The 19,420-nt window shown below is 67.4% G+C and overlaps 1 protein-coding gene across 1 annotated transcript; it reads left to right on the forward strand.

The window, feature by feature from the left end:
* Positions 1 to 5,380: 5,380 nt before the first annotated feature.
* Positions 5,381 to 14,141, forward strand: ENGASE (endo-beta-N-acetylglucosaminidase). Its single transcript, XM_008155159.3, has 14 exons — positions 5,381 to 5,488; positions 6,672 to 6,739; positions 6,871 to 7,072; positions 7,962 to 8,110; positions 8,555 to 8,712; positions 9,248 to 9,396; positions 9,729 to 9,894; positions 10,737 to 10,840; positions 11,147 to 11,255; positions 11,428 to 11,618; positions 12,203 to 12,351; positions 12,781 to 12,889; positions 13,130 to 13,244; positions 13,438 to 14,141. Exons 1-14 carry the CDS (start codon positions 5,403 to 5,405, stop codon positions 13,858 to 13,860), a joined length of 2,178 nt encoding a protein of 725 aa, XP_008153381.2. The 5' UTR covers positions 5,381 to 5,402; the 3' UTR covers positions 13,861 to 14,141.
* Positions 14,142 to 19,420: the final 5,279 nt, after the last annotated feature.

Below are 19,420 nucleotides of genomic sequence, written 5' to 3' on the forward strand. Positions count from 1 at the left end.
AGGGGAGCTCAGGTGGGTGACACAGACAGCCCTCAGCCAAAGGCGTCGAGAAAGAAGGAAGGAAGGAAGGAAGGGAGGGAGGGAGGGAGGGAGGGAGGGAGGGGGGGGGAGGGAGGGAGGGAGGGAGAGAGAGAGAAAGAAAGAAAGAAGAAAAAGAAAGAAAGAAAGAAAGAAAGAAAGAAAGAAAGAAAGAAAGGAAGGAAGGAAGAGGCACAAACAAACCACGGGCGTTAAAGGGCCGCACCGGGAGATGGAAAGCTGGGTCAGAGACCGCGGGCGACCCCAGGGGCGTGGACGCCGTCCAGGACAGCAGGGGTCCGCGGGGTCGGCCCAGGAAGAAGGGGGGCGTCTGAACGGGCCGAGAACCAAACAGGAAGCTGAAACACGAGAGGCCTGCCCGCGTGGGCGGCCCTGGCCCGTGTCCCAGGGCGAGCCTGACCCGGGGCCCGGGGACGCCGCGAAGGAGGCGCTTCGGATCCAGGAGGAAATGTTCCTTGTTCACGGCCGCCTCTCAGCTGCAGGCGAGCTCGGGACCCCTGGCCCGGGAGGCATCTGGAAGTTCTACCGTCTCAGGCAGAACAGCAGCAGCCCGGCCGCGGGGCTCAGTGGTGGAGCATTGACCTCTGAACCAGGAGGGTGTGGGCTCCATTCCCCGTGGGGGGCCGTGCAGGAGGCAGCCAATCAGTGATTCTCTCTCATCATTGATGTTTCTCTTTCTCTTCCTCTCTGAAATCAATATATTTGTGTACGGCATGAGACCGTTGTTATAAAGCACAAACAATGTTGCGTAGTTCGGGTACGTACATGCGCGTACAATAACGTTAAACCCTCGGGAAGGACGGGCCAAGCTGCTGGTAGTGGGGACCCTGAGGGGTCTCTGAGGGTGGGGAGCGGGCAAGGAAACCAAGAGGGAGGGGGTTAAAGAGACACTCTGTCTGCAGGGCTTTTCCTCATTAGAAGGCGAAAGGGAATGAAATGTTGGTGCAGTTAAAGCATTAAGGCAGGCACCCGGCGAGCGCAGGCATCCTGCTTGCCGTGTAGCGTGGTAGTTTGCCGTGCAGCGTGGTAGTTTGCCGTGTAGTGTGGTAGTTTGCCGTGCAGCGTGGTAGTTTGCCGTGTAGTGTGGTAGTTTGCCGTGCAGCGTGGTAGTTTGCCGTGTAGATGGTAGTTTTCCATGTAGTGTGGTAGTTTGCCGTGTAGCGTGGTAGTTTGCCGTGTAGTGTGGTAGTTTGCCGTGCAGCGTGGTAGTTTGCCGTGCAGCGTGGTAGTTTGCCAGGCATCGTGGTGGAGCGAGCCTGTGCTCACAGGTGGAGGCGCCCAGGCCGGGCGGGGGAGGCGGTCATTGCGCAGGATGTTGGGGCAGGTGCCTGGGCACAGCCTGAAGTGGGTGTAAAGGTGAGTGTGCCGGAGGCCGGGCCGGCCCAGCTGGGCCTGGCTGAGGGGCAGGCGCGGCAGCCAATGCAGGTAATCCGAGGCCACCCGCAGCCCCAGGCTGGGGACACGGTGGAGGCCTCCAGGCTCAGCTCTCCCGAGCCAACGTGCTGCCTGCACTGGGTGGACAGAGCCCCGCCCAGCGGGGACCCGCCAGGGGGGCTCCGGGGAGCCCCGTAGCAGGCAGGGTGGCGTGGACGTACAGGGAGGGCGGCCAGAGTTAGCCAATACAGGATCCCGCTCATTTAGCTTTTCAGATAAACGAGTGATTGCTTAGTGCAGTGGTCGGCAAACTGCGGCTCACGAGCCACATGCGGCTCTTTGGCCCCTGGAGTGTGGCTCTTCCACAAAATACCACGTGCGGGCGCGCACATACAGTGTGATTGAAACTTCGTGGCCCATGCGCGGAAGTCGGTTTTCGGCTCTCAAAAGGAATTTCAATCGTTGTCCTGTTGATACTTGGCTCTGTGGACTAATGAGTTTGCCGACCACTGGCTTAGTGTGAGCGTGTCCCAGGTTCCGCTCGCTGTTGATCTGGAATTCATATGTAAGTGGGTGTCCCGGGCTCTCCCTGGAAACCCTCCCAGTCTCGGGCTCTAGGGGCCCAACCAGGCCTCAGCGGGGTCTGGAGCCCGTGGGGACCAGTGTGAGCTCAAGGCAGGTGTGGGATCTCCAGGCCCCTCTTGATCCCCAGAGAGACCAGTAGCCGCAGGGGCCTGTGGGCAGACAGGAATGGGCCCGTGCAGAGGCCCCGACTCTTCCCTGTCCTGGGTGTGTGTGTGTGTGTGTGTAGGCGACCTCCCTGCTCCCCTAGACCAGAGGCCAGCCTACTGAGAGGAGGGGAGAAGGGCGGCCCTGGCCAACTCCTGCCCCCCCCCCCCCCGAGACGGAGCATGACCTGAGGACCATTTATTATTATTTTTTATGTTGTTATTATTATTTTTAATCTTCACCCGAGGATATTTTTCCATTAATTTTTAGGGAGAGTGGGAGAGAGAGGGAAAGAGAAAGAAACACCGAAGTGAGAGAAACACATCGATTGGTTGCCTCCTGTATGAGCCCCGACAGGGCCCGGGCCAGGGAGGAGCCTGCAGCCAAGGTACGTGGCCTTGACTGGAATCGAACCTGGGAACCCCCGCCCCCTGCCAACCCCCTAGTCTGCAGGCCGACGCTCTATCCACTGAGCCAAACCAGCCAGGGCTGGAGGCCATTTAAAGTCTAAGGACGATGATTCAGTTCTCAGGAGGACATGTTTGTGGATTCACGGCCACCTCTCACCTGCAGGCGAGCGCTCGGACACCTGGCTCGATGCAGCCCAAACAATGACCGGCACCTTCTGTGCTCACCTGAGCCCGGCGCCGACTGGCCGCCCCGGCTCCCTGCAAACTGCCGCGTCTTTGCGATCTCTGTCCTCCCGGGACCACGGCCCCCTGCTCCTGCGTGGCCGGTCCTCCCCGCAGCCCGGCCGAGGCCCCTACTCCACAGCCTCAGTCAGCGTCCCCAAGCTCGGCTCGGGGTTATGGAAGCGCTGGGCCTTTTAAAGTTCAAAGTCCACAAGGTAATAAAGAGGCCATCGTAGGCGTGGGCGGTGGACGCCGGCCAGCTGGGTCCCCATGGGCCCCACCCCACCCTGCCCCCGCCTATGCACATGTGTGCACACGCTCACACTCACCCACACATGTGCCCTCTCACACCCACACTGGCCACTCCTTGAAGCCATTCCTGCCAGACACCCTCCTTCCCCCCATCCAGGCCACAAGTGTTGAAACCTCCTCTCCCCTGCTGCCCCCTCCCCTGCCTTCCTCGTCCCTTCCTCCCCTCCCTCCCCTTCCTCCCCTCCCCTGCAGTCCCCTCTGACCCTCTGTCTGTTTGGGCCTCTCCCACCCTCATGCTGTTCCTGGTTCTGGGTCCTCCCAGGGGAGCTCTGAGGACAGGCAGCTCCTGGCCGCCCCTCCCCCTCCCCCTCCCCCGCAGCTTCCTGGAGAGGGGCCAGGGTGAGAGCCAGCCAGCTGGCCACAGAGCTGGGCAGAGGTGCAGGCTCACACCCAGCGGGGCCTAGGGGTCCAGCTCTCAGGCGCCAGGCCCCTCCTGGGCCAAGTTCATTTGGGGGCACCTGAGCCACGTGGCCTGCGCTTCCCACCCAGCAGCCTGTCTGCTGCGCCCACTGCACGGCCACCGCCCAGGAGCCCCCGGGGAGCGGGAGGCAGGGCCGAGGCACAGACACAGGGATGGAGCTCCCTGTGAGCCCCGCAGGGAGAGGTCTAGGGGTCCCCCTGCCGGGGCACAGGGCTCAGCTGCTCCCAGAACCCGCTCACAGCCCCAAAAGGAGGGGCATGGATGGTCCGTTTCCTGGGGCTGCTGCTCCGATGACTGCAGACTGGCCCACCCAGCAGGAACAGGGGCTCCCCGTTCCGGGGCCAGGATCTGGAACCAGGGTGTCGGGGGCTGTGCTCCCTGAGGGGGGTGTCCAGGCCGCATCCCTTCCATCTCATCCTCTGTCCTCACGTGACCCTTCTCCAAGTTCATGGGACCCCAGCCCCCTCTTGGAGTGACCACGCCCCCATGTTCACATGGCCCCACCCCCTTATTCACAAGACCGAGTTAACCAAAAGCATTCAAACCTGTAAAGAATGTTCGTGAGTTTATTTGAGCCAAACTGTCGACAATGCCAGGAAGCAGGATCTCAATGTATTAGGGTTAATGCTCCGGAGAAGGCAGCCTTTCACCGTGTTTTACACATTACCCTCAAAGGAGGAGCCGAAAGTGGGCCACATGGCATCCACTGGTGATGGGTTAGGGAGGCGGGAGACAGCAAAGCGGGAACCTCTGGGATTGGATAGAGCGACATGATGGACACACTTCTCTCACACAGGTGGGCGCAGGGTGGTTAACGGCGGACAGTTAACTCGACAACAATCACAACGAGGGGGCTGGCGCCATTTGTTGTGTCCTGAGGGGTCGCGACCCTGATATCTCACAGGTGTTTTCTTCATGCAAAAAGGCAATAGGCTCGGTCAGGATGGAAGCGGATCTGTCAGGGAGACACTGGCCTGTCAGAGAGGCGGTGGCTGGGTGAGGAGAGGGGAGGCCCGAGCGTGGCTCTGTGGGGCCCAGCCCGAGTCCGGCCTCCCCGGTCCCCAGATGTCTGCTCTGGGTGCCTCCAGGCCCGGCGAGGCTGGGGCCCCAGGAGCACAGTGGAAAGCCGTGTCCCATGGACTCCCACATCCTCATCTGTTCACAAGGTGCAAACTCCCGTGTCCAGAGGTCCGGGCCCCCCAGCCCCCGTGGAAGAATCGAGTTCTGCCTCGGGTTACCTGTTTAAGTCAATGCTCCTGATCTACACACGGGTCTCTTTCGGACAGGGGGTGACGGGCCTGGCTCCGTGCTAACCAGGAGAATAAAGCCTTGAACACTTGCCCGGATGTACACCTCCATGAGAAGCATGATGAACAGGGATTAGAACTGAGTTCAGATCTCACCTCTATGGCGGACTTCGGGACCTCCGGAAGGACGCTCCTCTGAAGGAGGAGGCTGGTGAGGACAGGAGAATCCGCTCAAGGGAGATTCAGGGGCTCAAACCGGGCCCCGCCGCTCCGCGCCCGGCCACAGCCCCGCCCCTAACCGGCCCCGCCGCTCCGCGCCCGGCCACAGCCCCGCCCCTAACCGGCCCCGCCCATCTCAGGCCCCGCCCCCAGCCCCTCCTCGGACTATAAACCCAGGCTGCACTGGCCCCGCCCCTCAGGCCCCGGCCCCGCCCCCGGCCCTCAGGCCCCGCCCCCGGCTCGCCTCTGGTTATAAGGTCCCATCCCCGCGCCGGCACAGCCTAGAGCGCTGGCCCGGGGCCCCCGGAGCCCGGTTGGAGCAGCGCAGCCGCGTCGCACGGTTCCCATTGGCCGGCGGGCGGCCGCCGAGGCGGGCCCGGGCCTGCGATTGGCCGGCGGCGGGCTGTGGGTGGCGGCAGGCGCCGTGTCATGGAGGCGCCCCGGGTGCCGCGGGGACCTCACTTGCCTGCACCGGCGATTCCGGAGGAGCGGCGCGAGCGGCGGCCGCGGAGGAGGTGCGGAGGCCGGGCAGTCGGGCCGCAGTCGGTGGGCAGGCAGGTTCGGGCTCAGGACGGCGGTCCCCGGACCCCACGCCTCCCGCCCGCGGGTCCTGCACGCCTCGCACCGCAGCGGGCGCGGGACGAGGTCTCCGGACGCCCTGGCGTCCCCTCGGTGGCCTGAGCCGACGACGCCAGCGCCGCTGGGCGTGGGTCCGGGCGAGGCGCCTGCACCGGGGCCAGCTGCCCCACAGGCTGCGGGCGCACCGGTGTCCGTGCGGGACAGGAAGCGGAGCTGGCTGAGCGGGCACTTGGGGCTTTAGGGCGGAGGGAGGTTTCAGCGGGGGCAGCAGGGGCCGGAGGGGCCGGCCTCGCTAGGGGAGGGCCGCCGAAGCGGACCTGGGCGGCCGAGCGAGTCAATGTCTTGGCTTCGGAGCGCCGGTCGCTGTTGAGCTGCTGGGACAGTGAGCGGCCTCCAGAGGTGACGTCCTTTCCCCAGTTTAAGGGACCAGATGGGCAAAGGCACAGCGGCCTGGAAGGGGGGACGTGCCCCCCTGGGCCGGGGCTTCCTTCCTGGGGCCTTTTGCCGACCGGGCAGATGATACCCGCTCCTGAAGGAACCAGCGCTGAAGTCCAGGCCGGTGAATGGCCGCTGCCGCTCTGGGAAGAATAAAAACTTTCAAAAACGAAAGCTGTGTGTTTACCGGGGTTTTCTGACTCAGTGTCGCAAAGGGGTTCTTTCCCCCAGAGCAAGCTCCATGAGGACCCTGTGCTGTACCCCATAGCAGCCCTCCCCTGGGGAGCTGGGGTTCCACGGAACATACTTAGGGAAACGTGGACGGTAGCGAAAGCTTGGCCCCTGCTCTCTCAGGCCTTTAAACTTTCCAGTGCTCGGAGCTGTCCTGCCCCTGGGCAGTCGCAAACCCTGCGAGGTGTGTCTCTCTGGTCTCTGCCGGGCGATCGGAGGGTGAGGCGCTCATCACAGCAAGAGGGGTGGGGGGTGCCCATCCGGCCAAACAGAGGCCGTGGCTGACCCGGCTGCTGGACTCGGTTCCACGCACGTTCCGTGGTTTGTTTGCATTAAAAACCGCAGAGACCGTCTCCCTCCACTCGCCTCGATGGGCCCGGTCCACGCGCCTCTGAGCCTTCCTTTTCTTCCCCCTTCGCTTAGAAAAAACGTAAAACGCCCCTCTTTGCTTAGAGCCGAGGAGGCGCAAGAGGAGGCAGTCTTTCGGGACGTGGTCCGTTTTGCCCCGGACCCTTTGCCAGGTAAGACGCCTGAGGCGCTCGCTCCCTGGAGCCTCTGCGTTCACGCTGGGGCTTCCGGTGGGCTCCCCACTCCCGCCTCCGGCTCTCTCATGAGTAACCCCCTCGTTCCCGCTGCTTCCTCTTCGGACCAGTCAGGTACTATGACCAGGACACCACCGCGCCCATCAGCTTTTACCTGTCGTCCCTGGAGGAGCTCCTGGCGTGGACGCCCGGCGCGGGGGACGGCTTCAACGCGGCCCTGGTGCCCGTCCAGGGCCGGCAGCCCCCTCTGAGCAGCCGGCGGCCCCGCACCTTGCTCTGCCATGACATGATGGGCGGGTACCTGGAGGACAGGTGAGGGCACTGCGAGGAGATCGCCTGGTGGACGGGCTGGGGCGGGGAGGGTGCCGCAGGGCAGAAAGAGGCCAGGCTGGGAGCCGGCGGAGAGCAGCGCAGGCCTCGGTGTTGTGCCTGGAGGAAGAGGGGGTGGGTCGGGGGTAGCCAGGCCTCTGTGGGCTGAGCCCATCCCATTCTGCCTGCACCGGAATCCGGCCGCTGGGCCGTGGCTCAGCCACAGGGCACCCTCCTCAGAGCCTGGCCGAAACCTGGCTCTTCCCCCGAGGGCTCCTCTGTCCCTGCCTGGGCTCTGACGCAGTCCTGCCCCTGGCCCTGGCCTCGCATGCCTGAGTTATCACAGGCCCCTCCCGCCCCAGCCAGGGGCGTTTGCTGCCCCATCAGCGCACAGATCTCCACCGTCCAGAAAACAGCCATGGGGGGCGGGGGAGGGCGGAAGTGGCTGACGAAATCGGTGCCTCCCCTGCGGGCAGGGTCCGGGAGGTGCTGCGTCCTCCAACAGCAGGACGCCCGACCCTGGGAGCTTGTGCACGGATCCTTCTGCCTGTTTCCTGCTGTTGTGTTCCTCTGACGGCGAAGGCTGCACAGCCTCATGGGACATTTCCCTCCACGACAGCCCTGTGCTACACCCCATCACAGTCCTCCCTGCGGAGTTAGGGTTCCACGGAACACACGTAGGGGAACGCACGTAGGGGAACGTGGCCTGTTGGGAAAGCTTGCCCTCGGGGCGGTAGCGCGGTCAGGGTCTGCGGGTGCCCGGCGCACAGCAGGCCTTGGGGCGGTGTGGACGGGCGGGACCCAGGAGAAGGTCACTCAGGTTGATCTGACCTGGAGGCCGCCGCCTCCTCTCCCGCGTCCCGGGCCCTGACGTGGCTCTGTTCCTCCCCAGGTTCATCCAGGGCTCCGCGGCCCAGAGCCCCTACACCTTCTACCACTGGCAGTACATCGACATCTTCGTGTACTTCAGCCATCACCTGGTCACCGTCCCCCCGGTGGGCTGGACCAACGCCGCGCACAGGCACGGGGTCCGGGTGCTGGGTAAGAGCCGAGGCTGCGCCTGCCGGTGACCCGCGGCGACAGGGCTGGCTGTGCCGGGGAGAGCGCCGTGCCTGGGGCTGCCCTGATAGGGGGGACAGGTGGGGGCACACTCCTCAGCCCTGGTCGGGACGTGTGGTTGGCCACGGGTGGGTGTGTCTCTCTCACATCGATGTTTCTCTCTGTCTCTCAAAAAAAAAATCAATGGAGAAGAGAAATATCCTCGGATGAGGAATCCAAAACAAACAAACAACAACAACCCCCAAATCAGGGGGGGCTGACCCGGTGCGGCAGTGTTTCTCAGGCCTCCCACCTGGTCCTTCATTGGCGGGTCACACGCCCGCCGCCCCGCCCCGGGTCTGAGTCACAGCCACGCTGCTGGTGCCGGGGCCTGCGCGCCTGTCCGCAGGGGCGGTTCCACGTCCGACCGCGTTCCCCGCCCCGCAGGCACTTTCATCACCGAGTGGAAGGAGGGGGGGCAGCTGTGCGAGGCCTTCCTGGCCGGCGGTGACCGCTCGTACCAGGCGGTGGCGGACCGGCTGGTGCTGCTGGCCCAGTTTCTGCGCTTCGACGGCTGGCTGATCAACATCGAGAACTCCCTGAGCGTGAGCACGGCGCCGCAGGCCCAGCCTCCGCCGCCTCCGTGCCCCTCCGCCGTGTGCTCCCTCCCCTTGCCCACACCCAGGCCGGCTCCCCGGCTCCCTGACAGCAGCTGGGGCCACGTCTCGCTTCCCAGTGAGAGCCAGCTCCCGTCCAGGCACCCCGGGAGGCTGAGCTCTGCTTCTCTGGCTCCTTCCAGGGGACACCCCATCCTCCTCCCCCTTCTCCCCTCCCCCTCCTCCTCCTCCCCTCCTCCTCCTCCTCCTCCTCCATCTCTGCGTGGCTTGGGCTGTGTGTGGCTTCCTCTCCCGACACCCTCCTTTCTCTTGGTGTTTATCGTCCCCGGCCGCTGTGTCCGCGTCCTTCCTGCTTCAGAGAGGAAAGCGGAGGTCTGGCTGGACCCGCCCTCAGTGGCTGTGGGGTTGAGGGCTTCTGGGGCCCCGGCTGTTTGGGGGGTTCGGGGTCCAGTCCGTCCTGCGCCAGGCACCCGTGACAAGCACCTCCGGGCCTCACAAGGGTCTTGTCTCTGCCTCTCTGCAGCCGGCCGCCGTGGGGAACACGCCCCGCTTCCTGCGGTACCTGACCACTCAGCTCCACCAGCAGGTCCCGGGCGGCCTGGTGCTCTGGTACGACAGCGTGGTGAGCAGCGGGCAGCTCAAGTGGCAGGACGAGCTGAACGAGCACAACAGGTGAGCCCCCCGGACGGCGGCACGGCGCACACGGTTGCACATGGCGCACACGGTTGCACACGGCACACACGGTTGCACATGGCGCACACGGTTGCACACGGCACACACGGCACACACGGCGCACATGGCTGCAGAGCCTCCCGGCCCCCTGGCCTCAGCCGGGAGCGCTGCCTGGTCGCCCGGCGCCGTGCGGGGCTGTAGGCCATGGCGATGGGCCGGCCCCTGCTGGCGGTCTGGAGGCAGCCCACGGCCTGTGGCTGTGAGTGGATGCAGGTGCTGGGCGGGGACACGGTGGCGCCCGCGGGCCCTCACCTCGGCCTCCCACGTCTCAGGGTGTTCTTCGACTCCTGTGACGGCATCTTCACCAACTACAACTGGGGGGAGGAGCACCTGGAGCGCATGCGGGGCCCGGCCGGGGAGCGCCTGGCCGACGTCTACGTGGGAGTGGACGTGTTCGCCCGGGGGAACGTCGTGGGCGGCCGGTTTGACACCAACAAGGTGGGTGCTGGCCCTGAGGCTGGGGTGGGGGGCAGTGGCCCCCCCGGAGGCCTCGCTGGCTGAGGGCCGTTCATCCCAGCACCCCTCCAGGGAGGGGCAGGCACCGCTGTCCTTCCCAGAGTGGGAAACCGAGGCACCAGGAAACATGGGTGACCTGCCCGGGGCCACGCCGGGCCCCAGCGTCCTAGCCGCCACCCCTCTCTACGGTCAGATGGGGTGTCCCCTGGAGGTGCCCGGGCCCTGTGCCCAGGGTCCCCTCTGCCTCCTGTTGGACGATGCGCTTGCCTGGATCATGACCACCGGGTGACTCGGGGTGGCAGTCCCGTCACCGTGCCTCCCTTCACGGTGCTCGGGGCCGAGGACGGAGGCGCCCCCTGCAGTGTGGGAGCCGCTGTAGCAACTGGCGAGGCTCCGGGAGGTCGAGTCCTGTCGGCAGCGAGAGGAGGGACGGCCGGGGCACGGGGCTGCCGTGCCTGCTGCGACTTAAATGGAGTCAGCCCGCTCCCGGCTGCCAGCCTGCCCCTTGCCGGGTGCCACGGCGACGGTCCCACTCATTAACCGAGCTGGAGTGACTCCATTAAAGCGCTACCTGGAGAGCCTCCCCTCCCGCCGTGCGTGTGATCACATGATGGGGGCGGGGAGAGACAGGCAGCTGTGGGCATGCCACCCCATCCCTGCCCACCGCTGTCCCCGCCGCGGCGCCCGCTTCTGGTCTGTGGACGACAGGGACCCACCTGGAAAGCCAGGGAGCTGGGGGGAGGGCAGCCCCGCCTGGACGCCGGGGTGTCCGGACGCCGGGGTGTCCTGCTGTGCCCAGCGTCCCCTGACCGCTGTCTCCCCAGTCGCTGGAGCTGATCCGGAAGCACGGGCTCTCGGCGGCCCTGTTCGCGCCCGGCTGGGTGTACGAGTGTTTGGAGAAGACGGAGTTCTTCCAGAACCAGGACAAGTGAGTCCCGCCCGACCCGGGGCTGAGCGGGGGCCAGCGGCAGCGGGGGCTCAGGGGGCTGCGCTGGCCTCTCCACGCGGCTCTCGCCTGGCCTTTGGGCGCTGGTTAAGGCAGGACAAGCGGCAGCCACCTTGGCGGCTTCCAGGGGGAGGGTCCCCGAGACCGGGAGGGACTGCATCCTACGTGCGTCCGTGGTCGGGGGCTGCAGTCACTCTGCAGGGGGTGCGGGAGCGCCCCGTCAGTGAGAGCTCGGGGGCGTCGGGCGCCCTCCACTCGGATTCCAGCCGCCCCGCGCCCTTCTCGCAGGTTCTGGAGTTTGCTGACGCGGTACCTGCCCACCCACAGCATCTGCTCCCTGCCCTTCGTCACCTCCTTCTGTCTGGGCCTGGGCACCCGCAGGGTCTGCTACGGCCAGGTGTGTGGTCCCCATGCCGGGTGGCTGGGCACTGGGCTCCCTTTGTCCGTGCCCTGGGCCTGGGAGAGGGAGGGGGCCTGGGGTTGTGAGGGGCCGATGGCGGCTCCGCTCTTCCCGTCACTTCCCTGCACACCCTGTGCCCGCCGCCGCCTCCAATCCTGCTTCCTTCCAGGAGGAGGCGGTGGGGCCCTGGTACCACCCGGGCGCCCAGGAGCCGCAGCCCCTGTTTGGGGAGCACAGGCTGGAGGGGCCGGGGCGGGGCTGGGTGAAGACGCACAGCTGCCTGGCCGACGCCTGGAACGGGGGCAGCTCCCTGCTCGTCCGGGGCACGATCCCGCCCGAGGTGGGGCACGTGGCTGTGAGGTAGGTGCCCGGGCGGGAGGAGACGCGCGGGTCCTCCGCTTCCCTGTCCTCCCGTGGACCGGCCGGCTGGGCGGCTGGGGCGGAGCCGGGGAGGACAGAGGGCGGAACTCAGGTGGTTTTGTTGCAGCAAAAAGCACGTCCCACACACTCGACCACCTGACCCGGTTCTGAGGGTCCACAGGGTGGGCCCTGCGCACTGTGTGCGACCTCTCCACACCCCTCAGCTTGCAAAACCGGAAGTGTCCCCAGCCCGGGCCACGCCCCCAGCCCGGGCCACACCCCCAACCGGGGCCACACCCCCAGCCCAGGCCACGCCCCCAGCCCAGGCCACGCCCCAACCCGGGGCCACGCCTCCAGCCCACGCCCCACGCCCGCTCTCTGGTCCCGTGGAGCGAGGACCTCAGAACAGAGATTTCTCGGTCACGAGGGGATCTGGCCTGGGGGGGGCGGCCGTCCCCAGCGTGGCAGGACCGGGGTGTGGCAGCCTGTGCCGCCCCAGTGCCCTGCCCCTGGAGCGGGAGGGGGCCCACCTGGCCAGCGGGCTCTCAGCTGTGGCCTCTCATCGCAGGACCTTCCTTCTCCAGGCTGTTCTCCCTGCAGGTCCCGGTGCCCCCCAAGCTCTTCCTGTCCCTGGTGTATAAGCTGGAGGGGACGACGAAGGTCAGGGTGGCTCTGGAGCTCACCACAGGGGACGCGGGCAGCTGCCACGTCGGTGGCATCTCGGCGTTGAATGGTGAGGGGACCGGGCTCCTGCCTGCCTTCCAGGCCTCTCCCTTCTTGGGACGCTTTGGGGAGGAGGTGTCCAGAGGGTGCTGGGGGTGCAGGGAGCTGGTGTGGGCAGTGCCCGGCACCCGCCTCTGTGGGAGACGGCGCCGCTGTGGCCCAGCTCAGGGCAGGGGGTCGGCTCTCAGCGTCCTGCTGGCCGTGGCATTGAGAGGGAGGACACCCAGGGGTCAGGGAGAGGCCAGGAGACCGCGGAGGGGCCTGTCCCGAGCACCCACCTGCATACTTGCCTCCTCTCCGCCCTGCTCTCCCCTGCGGCCTCAGCCTGTCGGGCAGGCCGTGAGCGCCGGGCGCCATGGGGTCTGGCCCAGCCCCGGGTCCCGCTCAGGGGCTCCTGGTGTGGCGGCTCCTCTTCCTCAAGCCCCGTGTCCTCTCCCAGCAGAAACGAGCGCCAGGCACAGACCCCGGCCCCTCCGGGTGCCCCCCACCAAGCTGGCCAGGTGGGCGGCCCGCTGTGGCCAGCAGCTCGGCGGGGGCTGGGTCCAGCGGTGAGTCCCTCTCCTTCCCGTCCAGTCCCCCCCGGGGGAGGGCCCCACGCTGGTGGGGGCTTGAGGTGTGAGAGGGCCCCTGTGAGAAACCCCAGAACTGGAGGGGTGGAGGGGCTGCAGAGTCTGTGTGTGCGGGAGTTGTAGGCCACGGTGGGTCTGCCTTCGGGCCTCTGACAGCAGCTGGGCATCTGAGCCGCGGCGGCCGTGACCGCCCGTGACCCACGTCCCATTGGCCTCCAGCTGCTACGAGCTGAGCCTGCGCGGCTGCCTCCTGCAGGACCTCTTCGTGAGCTTCTCGCGGGCTCCGGGCGGCCGGGAGGAGGAGGAGTTCACCTGTCGCCTCGGAGAGATCCAGGTCAGGGTCCGGGCACCTCATCCTCGTCGGGGGCTTAGCCGAGGCGTCTGCCCCAACGCCCGGCAGGCAGAACGCCGCCGTCCTCTCTCCTCGGGCTCAGGGAGGCGGGGTGGTGATGCCGGGAGTGGGGCGCGCGGGGCGGCACCATGAGCCCCCGGGGCTTCCCAGCGTGCTGTGCCTTCTCTCCCACCAGGTGGTGGACGCCGACAGCCTGCTGAGCCCTCTGCCCCAGGTGCAGGCCATCTCCGTGTCCAGGATCGGCTGGCAGCGGGCGGCCCCCCCGGAAGGCGGGGGCCCCCCAGCTGGGCTCCGGCTCAGCTGTACCCTGCACTGGTCCTACCCTCTGCCCCACGCCCGCTGCTTCCGGATCCACTGTCGCCCAGGGACAGGGGGTGGTCCCCCCGGCACGGGGCCCCCGGGGCCGGAGAAGCCCGCGCTCCTGGGCCTGGCTTTTGCCAACCAGTACCGCGTCGTGGACCTGGCGGTGGCTGAGGCCCGGCCCGGCCAGGACGGCCGCGTGGAGTTCCTGGTGGAGCCGGTTCCCAGGGAGGGGTTCCTGGTGCCGCAGGCCGAGTGGGGCCGGGCGGCCCTGCTGTACGCCATGCCCAGCACGTGAGCGGACACAGACGCCGGCGCCGGCCCCGCCGCACGGCCGGGGCTCCTTGCACGCGGGGCGTGGACTGTGCAGACAGCGGCGAGGACGTGGGGCCGTGTCCTTCCTGGTGGGGCCTTGGTGACAGGAGCACCGAGGAGGCGGTGTGCTGGGCGCTGATTCCCTAGGGTGCCCGGGCCCCCGGCTTTGTCCAGTCCCTCTCTGCAGTGCACAGTTCCCGGGGAAATGGGAGGATCTGGGAAAGTCGAGTCCAGACAACTCCATAAAGCGCGTTTCCTAACTGGCTGGTGCTGAGCACGGCGACTTTATTCCGCCGGCGGAGCAGTCGGCGAGCCTCATTGTGGCAGGAAGGCTTCGGAGCAGGCCCTGGGACGTCTGCGGGTGCAGACGCTAGCAGAGGCCCGTGGGGTTCAGTGAGGGGTGGGTGCAGGGTGCCCCCGGAGATGGTGCCGGGACCAGCCCCTCCCCCGGAGCGGTGGGAGCCCCGGGCCAGGCCAGCAGGGCGGCCCCTGCAGACCACCGTGGGCTGAGCGTCCCCAGAGTACTGTGCCCCGGGGCCCAGAGGTTGCCACTGGCCTGTGCCTGCCACGGCTCAGCGGGTGGGCATGGGGGACGCTGGCCCGGGCAGCCCGCATCCGGGCTCCGCTCTGCCCGCCGAGTGTGGCCCCAGGCCTGGGAGCAGGAGGCCCGGTCCGCCCCCTCCCTGTCCCCTCACAGCCCCCCGGCTCTCCGGGGCGGGGCGGGGCGGGGCGTGAGCAGGGGTGTGTGGCGGCAGCCTCTGCACCGCGGCTCCTTCCTGTCGCTTCCTTCCCGCCCCGGCACCTCCCTGCGCCCTCCGAGGGCCAAGGTGGCCAGGGGCTCCCGGGGAGGAGAGGGGGGAGGGGAGGGGCTTCTCCAGCCACGAGCTCCCCGCTGACGGCTGGACTGCTGTGGAGCTCCCTGCGGGTGCCGGGGGGGGGGGTCTCTCTACCCCACGGCCTCGGGGAACCCTGCCCCTCATTCTTGGGGTCCCTCACCGCAGGCCTCCTAGGCCCGTGGTGGGCAAACTATGGCTCGCAAGCCACATGCGGCTCTTTGGCCCCTTGAGTGTGGCTCTTCCACAAAATACCACGGCCTGGGCGAGTCTATTTTGAAGAAGTGGCGTTAGAAGAAGTTTAAGTTTAAAAAATTTGGGTCTCAAAAGAAATTTCAATCCTTGTCCTGTTGACATTTGGCTCTGTTGACTGATGAGTTTGCCGACCACTGGGCTAGGCCATGGGGTTACTTCCCATCCCTATCGCCCTCGACCTCTGCTACGAGACGGAGTGGCTCTAAGGCTAGGACACTGGGGTCCCCGCCCTGCTGCCTTGTGTCCAGGCTGGTGTGTGTGGGGGCGGTGTCAGCCAAGTGGCTTCTCACTGCAGTGAGGGGGGAGGCCACCAGGTGGCAGTGCAGCCTCTGCCTCTGCTCCGGCCCAACCGCATCGGGAGGGATGCAGGGTGCAGGGTGCAGGGGTCGCTGGCAGCACCTGAGACTGGGGGACAGCCTCGGGGCTTTCGGGACGACGCTGGCCTCCACCCCACCTGCCCGCTGTCCCAGGTGCCCACGCTCCTCCACAGCGCGACACGGGAGCCTCGGGTTCCGCGTCCTTCCCAACTGGGAACATCTACTTATGCCCCGCACGTGTGGCCCCGCAGCTCGGGCCGGGGGAGGGCCCCGGCCGGCAGGAAGACCCCGGGCTGGCTCGGCTTTTCTTGGTCTTGACCGTTCCCCCCAGCGCCTGAGCCCCTCGTTCTGAGCCAGGGGGCTCCTGCCCTTTGTCCCGACGACGTGGGACCTGGCGGGCCGGGTGGGGGGCCGGGCGGCTGGGCACCCGAGGCCGGCCACACAGCTGGGGCTTATTTCACGAAGCCCTTTTTCTTAAAGTGCCGGCTCCCCCGAATGCTTGATGCAGAGGAGGGGACGTTTGTAGCGGCAATTACTTCCTCTCTGTCTGGTGAGCAAGCAGAAGTGGGGGCTCCGCCAAGCTTGGCGGCGGGAGGCCTGCAGCCCGGCCCCCAGGAGCGCGGTCCCCGTCCCACCACCCGCCAGGGCTCACACGCAGGCAAGTTTACGGGTCGGCACTGAAGCCTGCCCCCCGCCGTCCCCCCTGGGTGTAACGGCTCCGAAATAAAGCACCGCCTGGAGGAAGTGAACTCACCTGGGGAAGGCTCGGGCTCCGTGGCGTGGAGTGGGCCTGCCCCCGCCCCCGCCCCCACGCCCAGGGCTTACAGCTCACGGTCCAGGATCTGCTGCTCCCCTCCTGGTCACCCCTCCTCTTCCCTGGGCGGCGGGATGGCGGCCCCGCCCTCCGCACCCCTTCACGCCCGGCCTCCAGGACGGACCCACTGGCTGGAGCGGAGGGCTTACCTCCCAGCAGCTCCTGGGGCCGCAGCTCGGAGTCACACCAGCCGAGCTGGGGCTGTGGGCGGGTCTTAGTGACCTCCTGCCCGGCACCACTGACAACAGGCCCCCGCCCCTCGCCCCCTGCAGCCACCCCGCCCCCGTGCCCAGCTCGGAGGCCGGGCCGGGCCTGGGATGGTGGGACGGGTCACCTGCAGGAGAGGACTGGGCGCTGGACTCTCGCCCACCCCCTTCTGGCCACCGGGGCTCAGCGCAGCCAGGCTGTCTCCCGGGACACGCCGCCTGCCCCCTGCTGCCCTCCACCCTGTGTCCAGGGGCTGCCCAATCAGAGAGCGGTCCTGGTTTGAAGAAAGAAATCTTTATTAATAATCTTAATAACAATAATACTGTGGATCTGAACGGTCACGCCTGGGAAGCATACAGAATGGTAAGAAAGGAAGCCGGGCCCGGCTGAGGCCTGGGGCGGGGCGGGGGCGCAGCGGCTGGGAGAAAGGGGCCCGCTCGGGGTCGGGCTCTGTACACGGAGTAGAAAAGGAGGCGCTTCGGGAGCGGATGCAGATACAAAGTGAGGTGTGGGCCTTCCCCTCCTGCTTCGTGAGAGAGGGAGCCAGTCTGGAGCCTGGGTGGGTTTTTTTTTTGCTATTTTTTGCTGCTGCCCAGACTCCAGCTATCTGCCTGGCCTGGGGGTTTATCCTGTGACCTGCCATCTGCGTGCACCTACGCCCCCAAGGTCTTCCTCACCCCCCCCCGCCCCCATCCCTGCTCTGGCCTGGCCGTCTAGCCCCATAGCACCGTGACTCCCAACCTCGCGGTGAGCCCGGCGCCAGCCCGTCCCTCGGCCCCTCGCAGACCTGGCCCTCTGCACGAACCACGAGGCCAGCCGTCCCTCCCCAGGCCAGGCTCAGAGCCGCCTCCAGAAACAGCCAGTCAGAGCACGTCCTTGGCCTCCAGGCCCCCGCGGTCCCACGTTCTCAGGTGCAGGAGTCAGTCCTGGCTGGCTGGCCTGGGAGCCCCCTCACGTGGAGGGCGGGGTGCCTGGGCGCCCCCTAGTTCTGGAACCACATCAGCCCTTGGTGTGGGGTCGGACCCCAGGGCTGCTGGTGGGACAGCCCCAGCGGCCTGCAAACGCCTCCCCCAGGTCTGCAGGACGGGTGTTGGCGGCGTGGCGCGAGGGGGAGCTGGGCCCGGAGCGCGACACAGGTGACTGGGCGTGGCCGGAGCCGGAGCCGGGGATGGAAAGCTGCCCGCTCCCTGGGCCTGCGGCCGCCGTCCCCTCCACCGGCACAGTCAGCAACAGAGACCACGTCCTGCCGGCTCCTCCCCGCGAGGCCAGGCCCTCTGCGGCCCACACTGCGGAGCGGCGGGGAAGGAAGACTGGATCGGAAGCCGCGGGCCCTCCCGCTCGCTCGCTCGCTCGCTCCTGGAGGGCGCGGCCGGCTCTCCTGGGCCCGCCGACGGCTCCCCGCGGTGGCGCCCGCACCGGGACCTGGCGTGGCGGATGTCTTGTTCGGTTGGATTTGTTGTTGCTTGGATCTTAACATCGATTTTTGTTTTGTTTTTTGTTTTGTGATTTTTTTTGTTTGTTTTTGTTTTTGCCCTTCGTGGTCCGAGAAGGAACGGTGCACGTTTCACTACAACAGAAACAGAAAGGGACGGGCAGTTTCCAGGAAGCCGCTCGGGCGGGCGCTGGAGGACGGCCACTGCGAGGGCGAGGGCGGGCCCAGACCGGTGGGGCCGGTGGTGCTAGGGCCGGCCCGGCCCCCCAGCCCCCGCCCGCTCCTCCGGCCCAGCTTTCAGGACCCATCCTCTCGCGAGCTGGAGTTGGAGGGGCCGGCTGTCCCCCAGGGCAGAAGGCGGGAATGGAGGACCACCGGGGACCCGGTGGCAGGGGGCTCTGCTGAGGTGGGCAGGGCCTGGCTGGCTCTGGCAGGAGGAAGGGGGTGAGGGGTGAGGCCACGTGGGCGGCGTGGCATGAGGCAGCTGAGAAGGCGGAGCTCTGGGCCTGATCTGCCCACCCACCACCGCAGGGAGCCAGGCCCGGCGGGGGGGACCCTCTCGCAGGCCCCCAGCCCCCGGAGCCAGGCTGGCAGCACACCAGGCCCCGCCCACGCCGCCTGCTCCGGGAACGAAGGTGCGTGGCGAGGGCCGGGCCTGGGTGGCGGGCTCTCCGGAGGCTCCCGGGGCTGCGGCCACAGCAGCACCTCCTCCCGGGGCCCGGGCCCTGGGAAGGGTGTGAGCTCACGGGGCAGAGCTAAGCCCGGCGCCCCCTAGACGACCGGCCAACATGGAGCGCCGTGCCCAGGTGGGCGTCACCCGCTCCCACCCGCTCCCCCTCCGAAACAGACCCCGATAGACGGGCATCTCTGAGCTGGGGGCGGGGAAGGAGGTGACGGGGCTGCAGTCAACACCAGGGCACGGCGGCCGCGACCCCGTCCCGGAGGACAGCGGGCGGCGGGCGCTGCAGGGGCACAGCCGTGGGCCGCCGGGCCTCCTGGTGGGGAATTTCTCCCTTCGCTTTGGTTTCTGACGCCAGAGGCTAAGGCGCCTCCGAGGCAGCGGGCACTGCCCATAAAACAGGATCAGCACTGAGTCAGCTGGTGGCGAGGCTGGCGGAGAGGGGGCCCTGTCCTGCCCACACCCTGGCAGGAGGGGACAAGGACTGTGGCCCCGGCTGGCCTCCTGAGCCCGGCGTCTTCTGTGGCTCTGCACACCCCGGGCATGGGCCTGGCTCTCCTTGGTGGGCCTGGCTCTCCCTGGTGGGCGTGGCTCTCCCTGGTGGGCGTGGCTCTCCCTGGTGGGCCTGGCTCTCCCTGGTGGGCGTGGCTCTCCCTGGTGGGCATGGCTCTCCCTGGTGGGCCTGGCTCTCCCTGGTGGGTGTGGCTCCCCTGGTGGGCGTGGCTCTATTGCTAGCTTGGGAGGGTCCTCTGCCAGCTGAGCCCCGCCCCTCTGTGGGTACTGTACCTGAACCGGCTTGGGGGTGGGGACCACAACGTCAACAAAGCCAAAATCGGAACCCAGGGTTCAGACACACGGGGGACCGGGGTCAGACACACACGCCATCGTGGGGCCGGCCAGCGAGCGGCTGGCGGAGGGCGCACTGTCCTCTGAGGCTGGGCCTGGCTCGGGGCTGCTGGGTGTGGTGTGTGCGAGTCTGTGACTGCGGCTAGGGGTGGGCCTCTTG

The sequence above is a fragment of the Eptesicus fuscus genome, chromosome 20, assembly GCF_027574615.1.
Source record: "Eptesicus fuscus isolate TK198812 chromosome 20, DD_ASM_mEF_20220401, whole genome shotgun sequence".
Taxonomy (NCBI): Eukaryota; Metazoa; Chordata; class Mammalia; order Chiroptera; family Vespertilionidae; genus Eptesicus; species Eptesicus fuscus.

Bases quoted from the DNA above. Each gene is read 5' to 3' on its own strand.
- ENGASE (XM_008155159.3), top strand. From the start codon at position 5,403: ATGGAGGCGCCCCGGGTGCCGCGGGGACCTCACTTGCCTGCACCGGCG. The intron at 9,397-9,728 runs GTGAGCCCCCCG...CCCACGTCTCAG, and splicing joins GAGCTGAACGAGCACAACAG to GGTGTTCTTCGACTCCTGTG. The intron at 11,619-12,202 runs GTAGGTGCCCGG...TTCCTTCTCCAG, and splicing joins GTGGGGCACGTGGCTGTGAG to GCTGTTCTCCCTGCAGGTCC.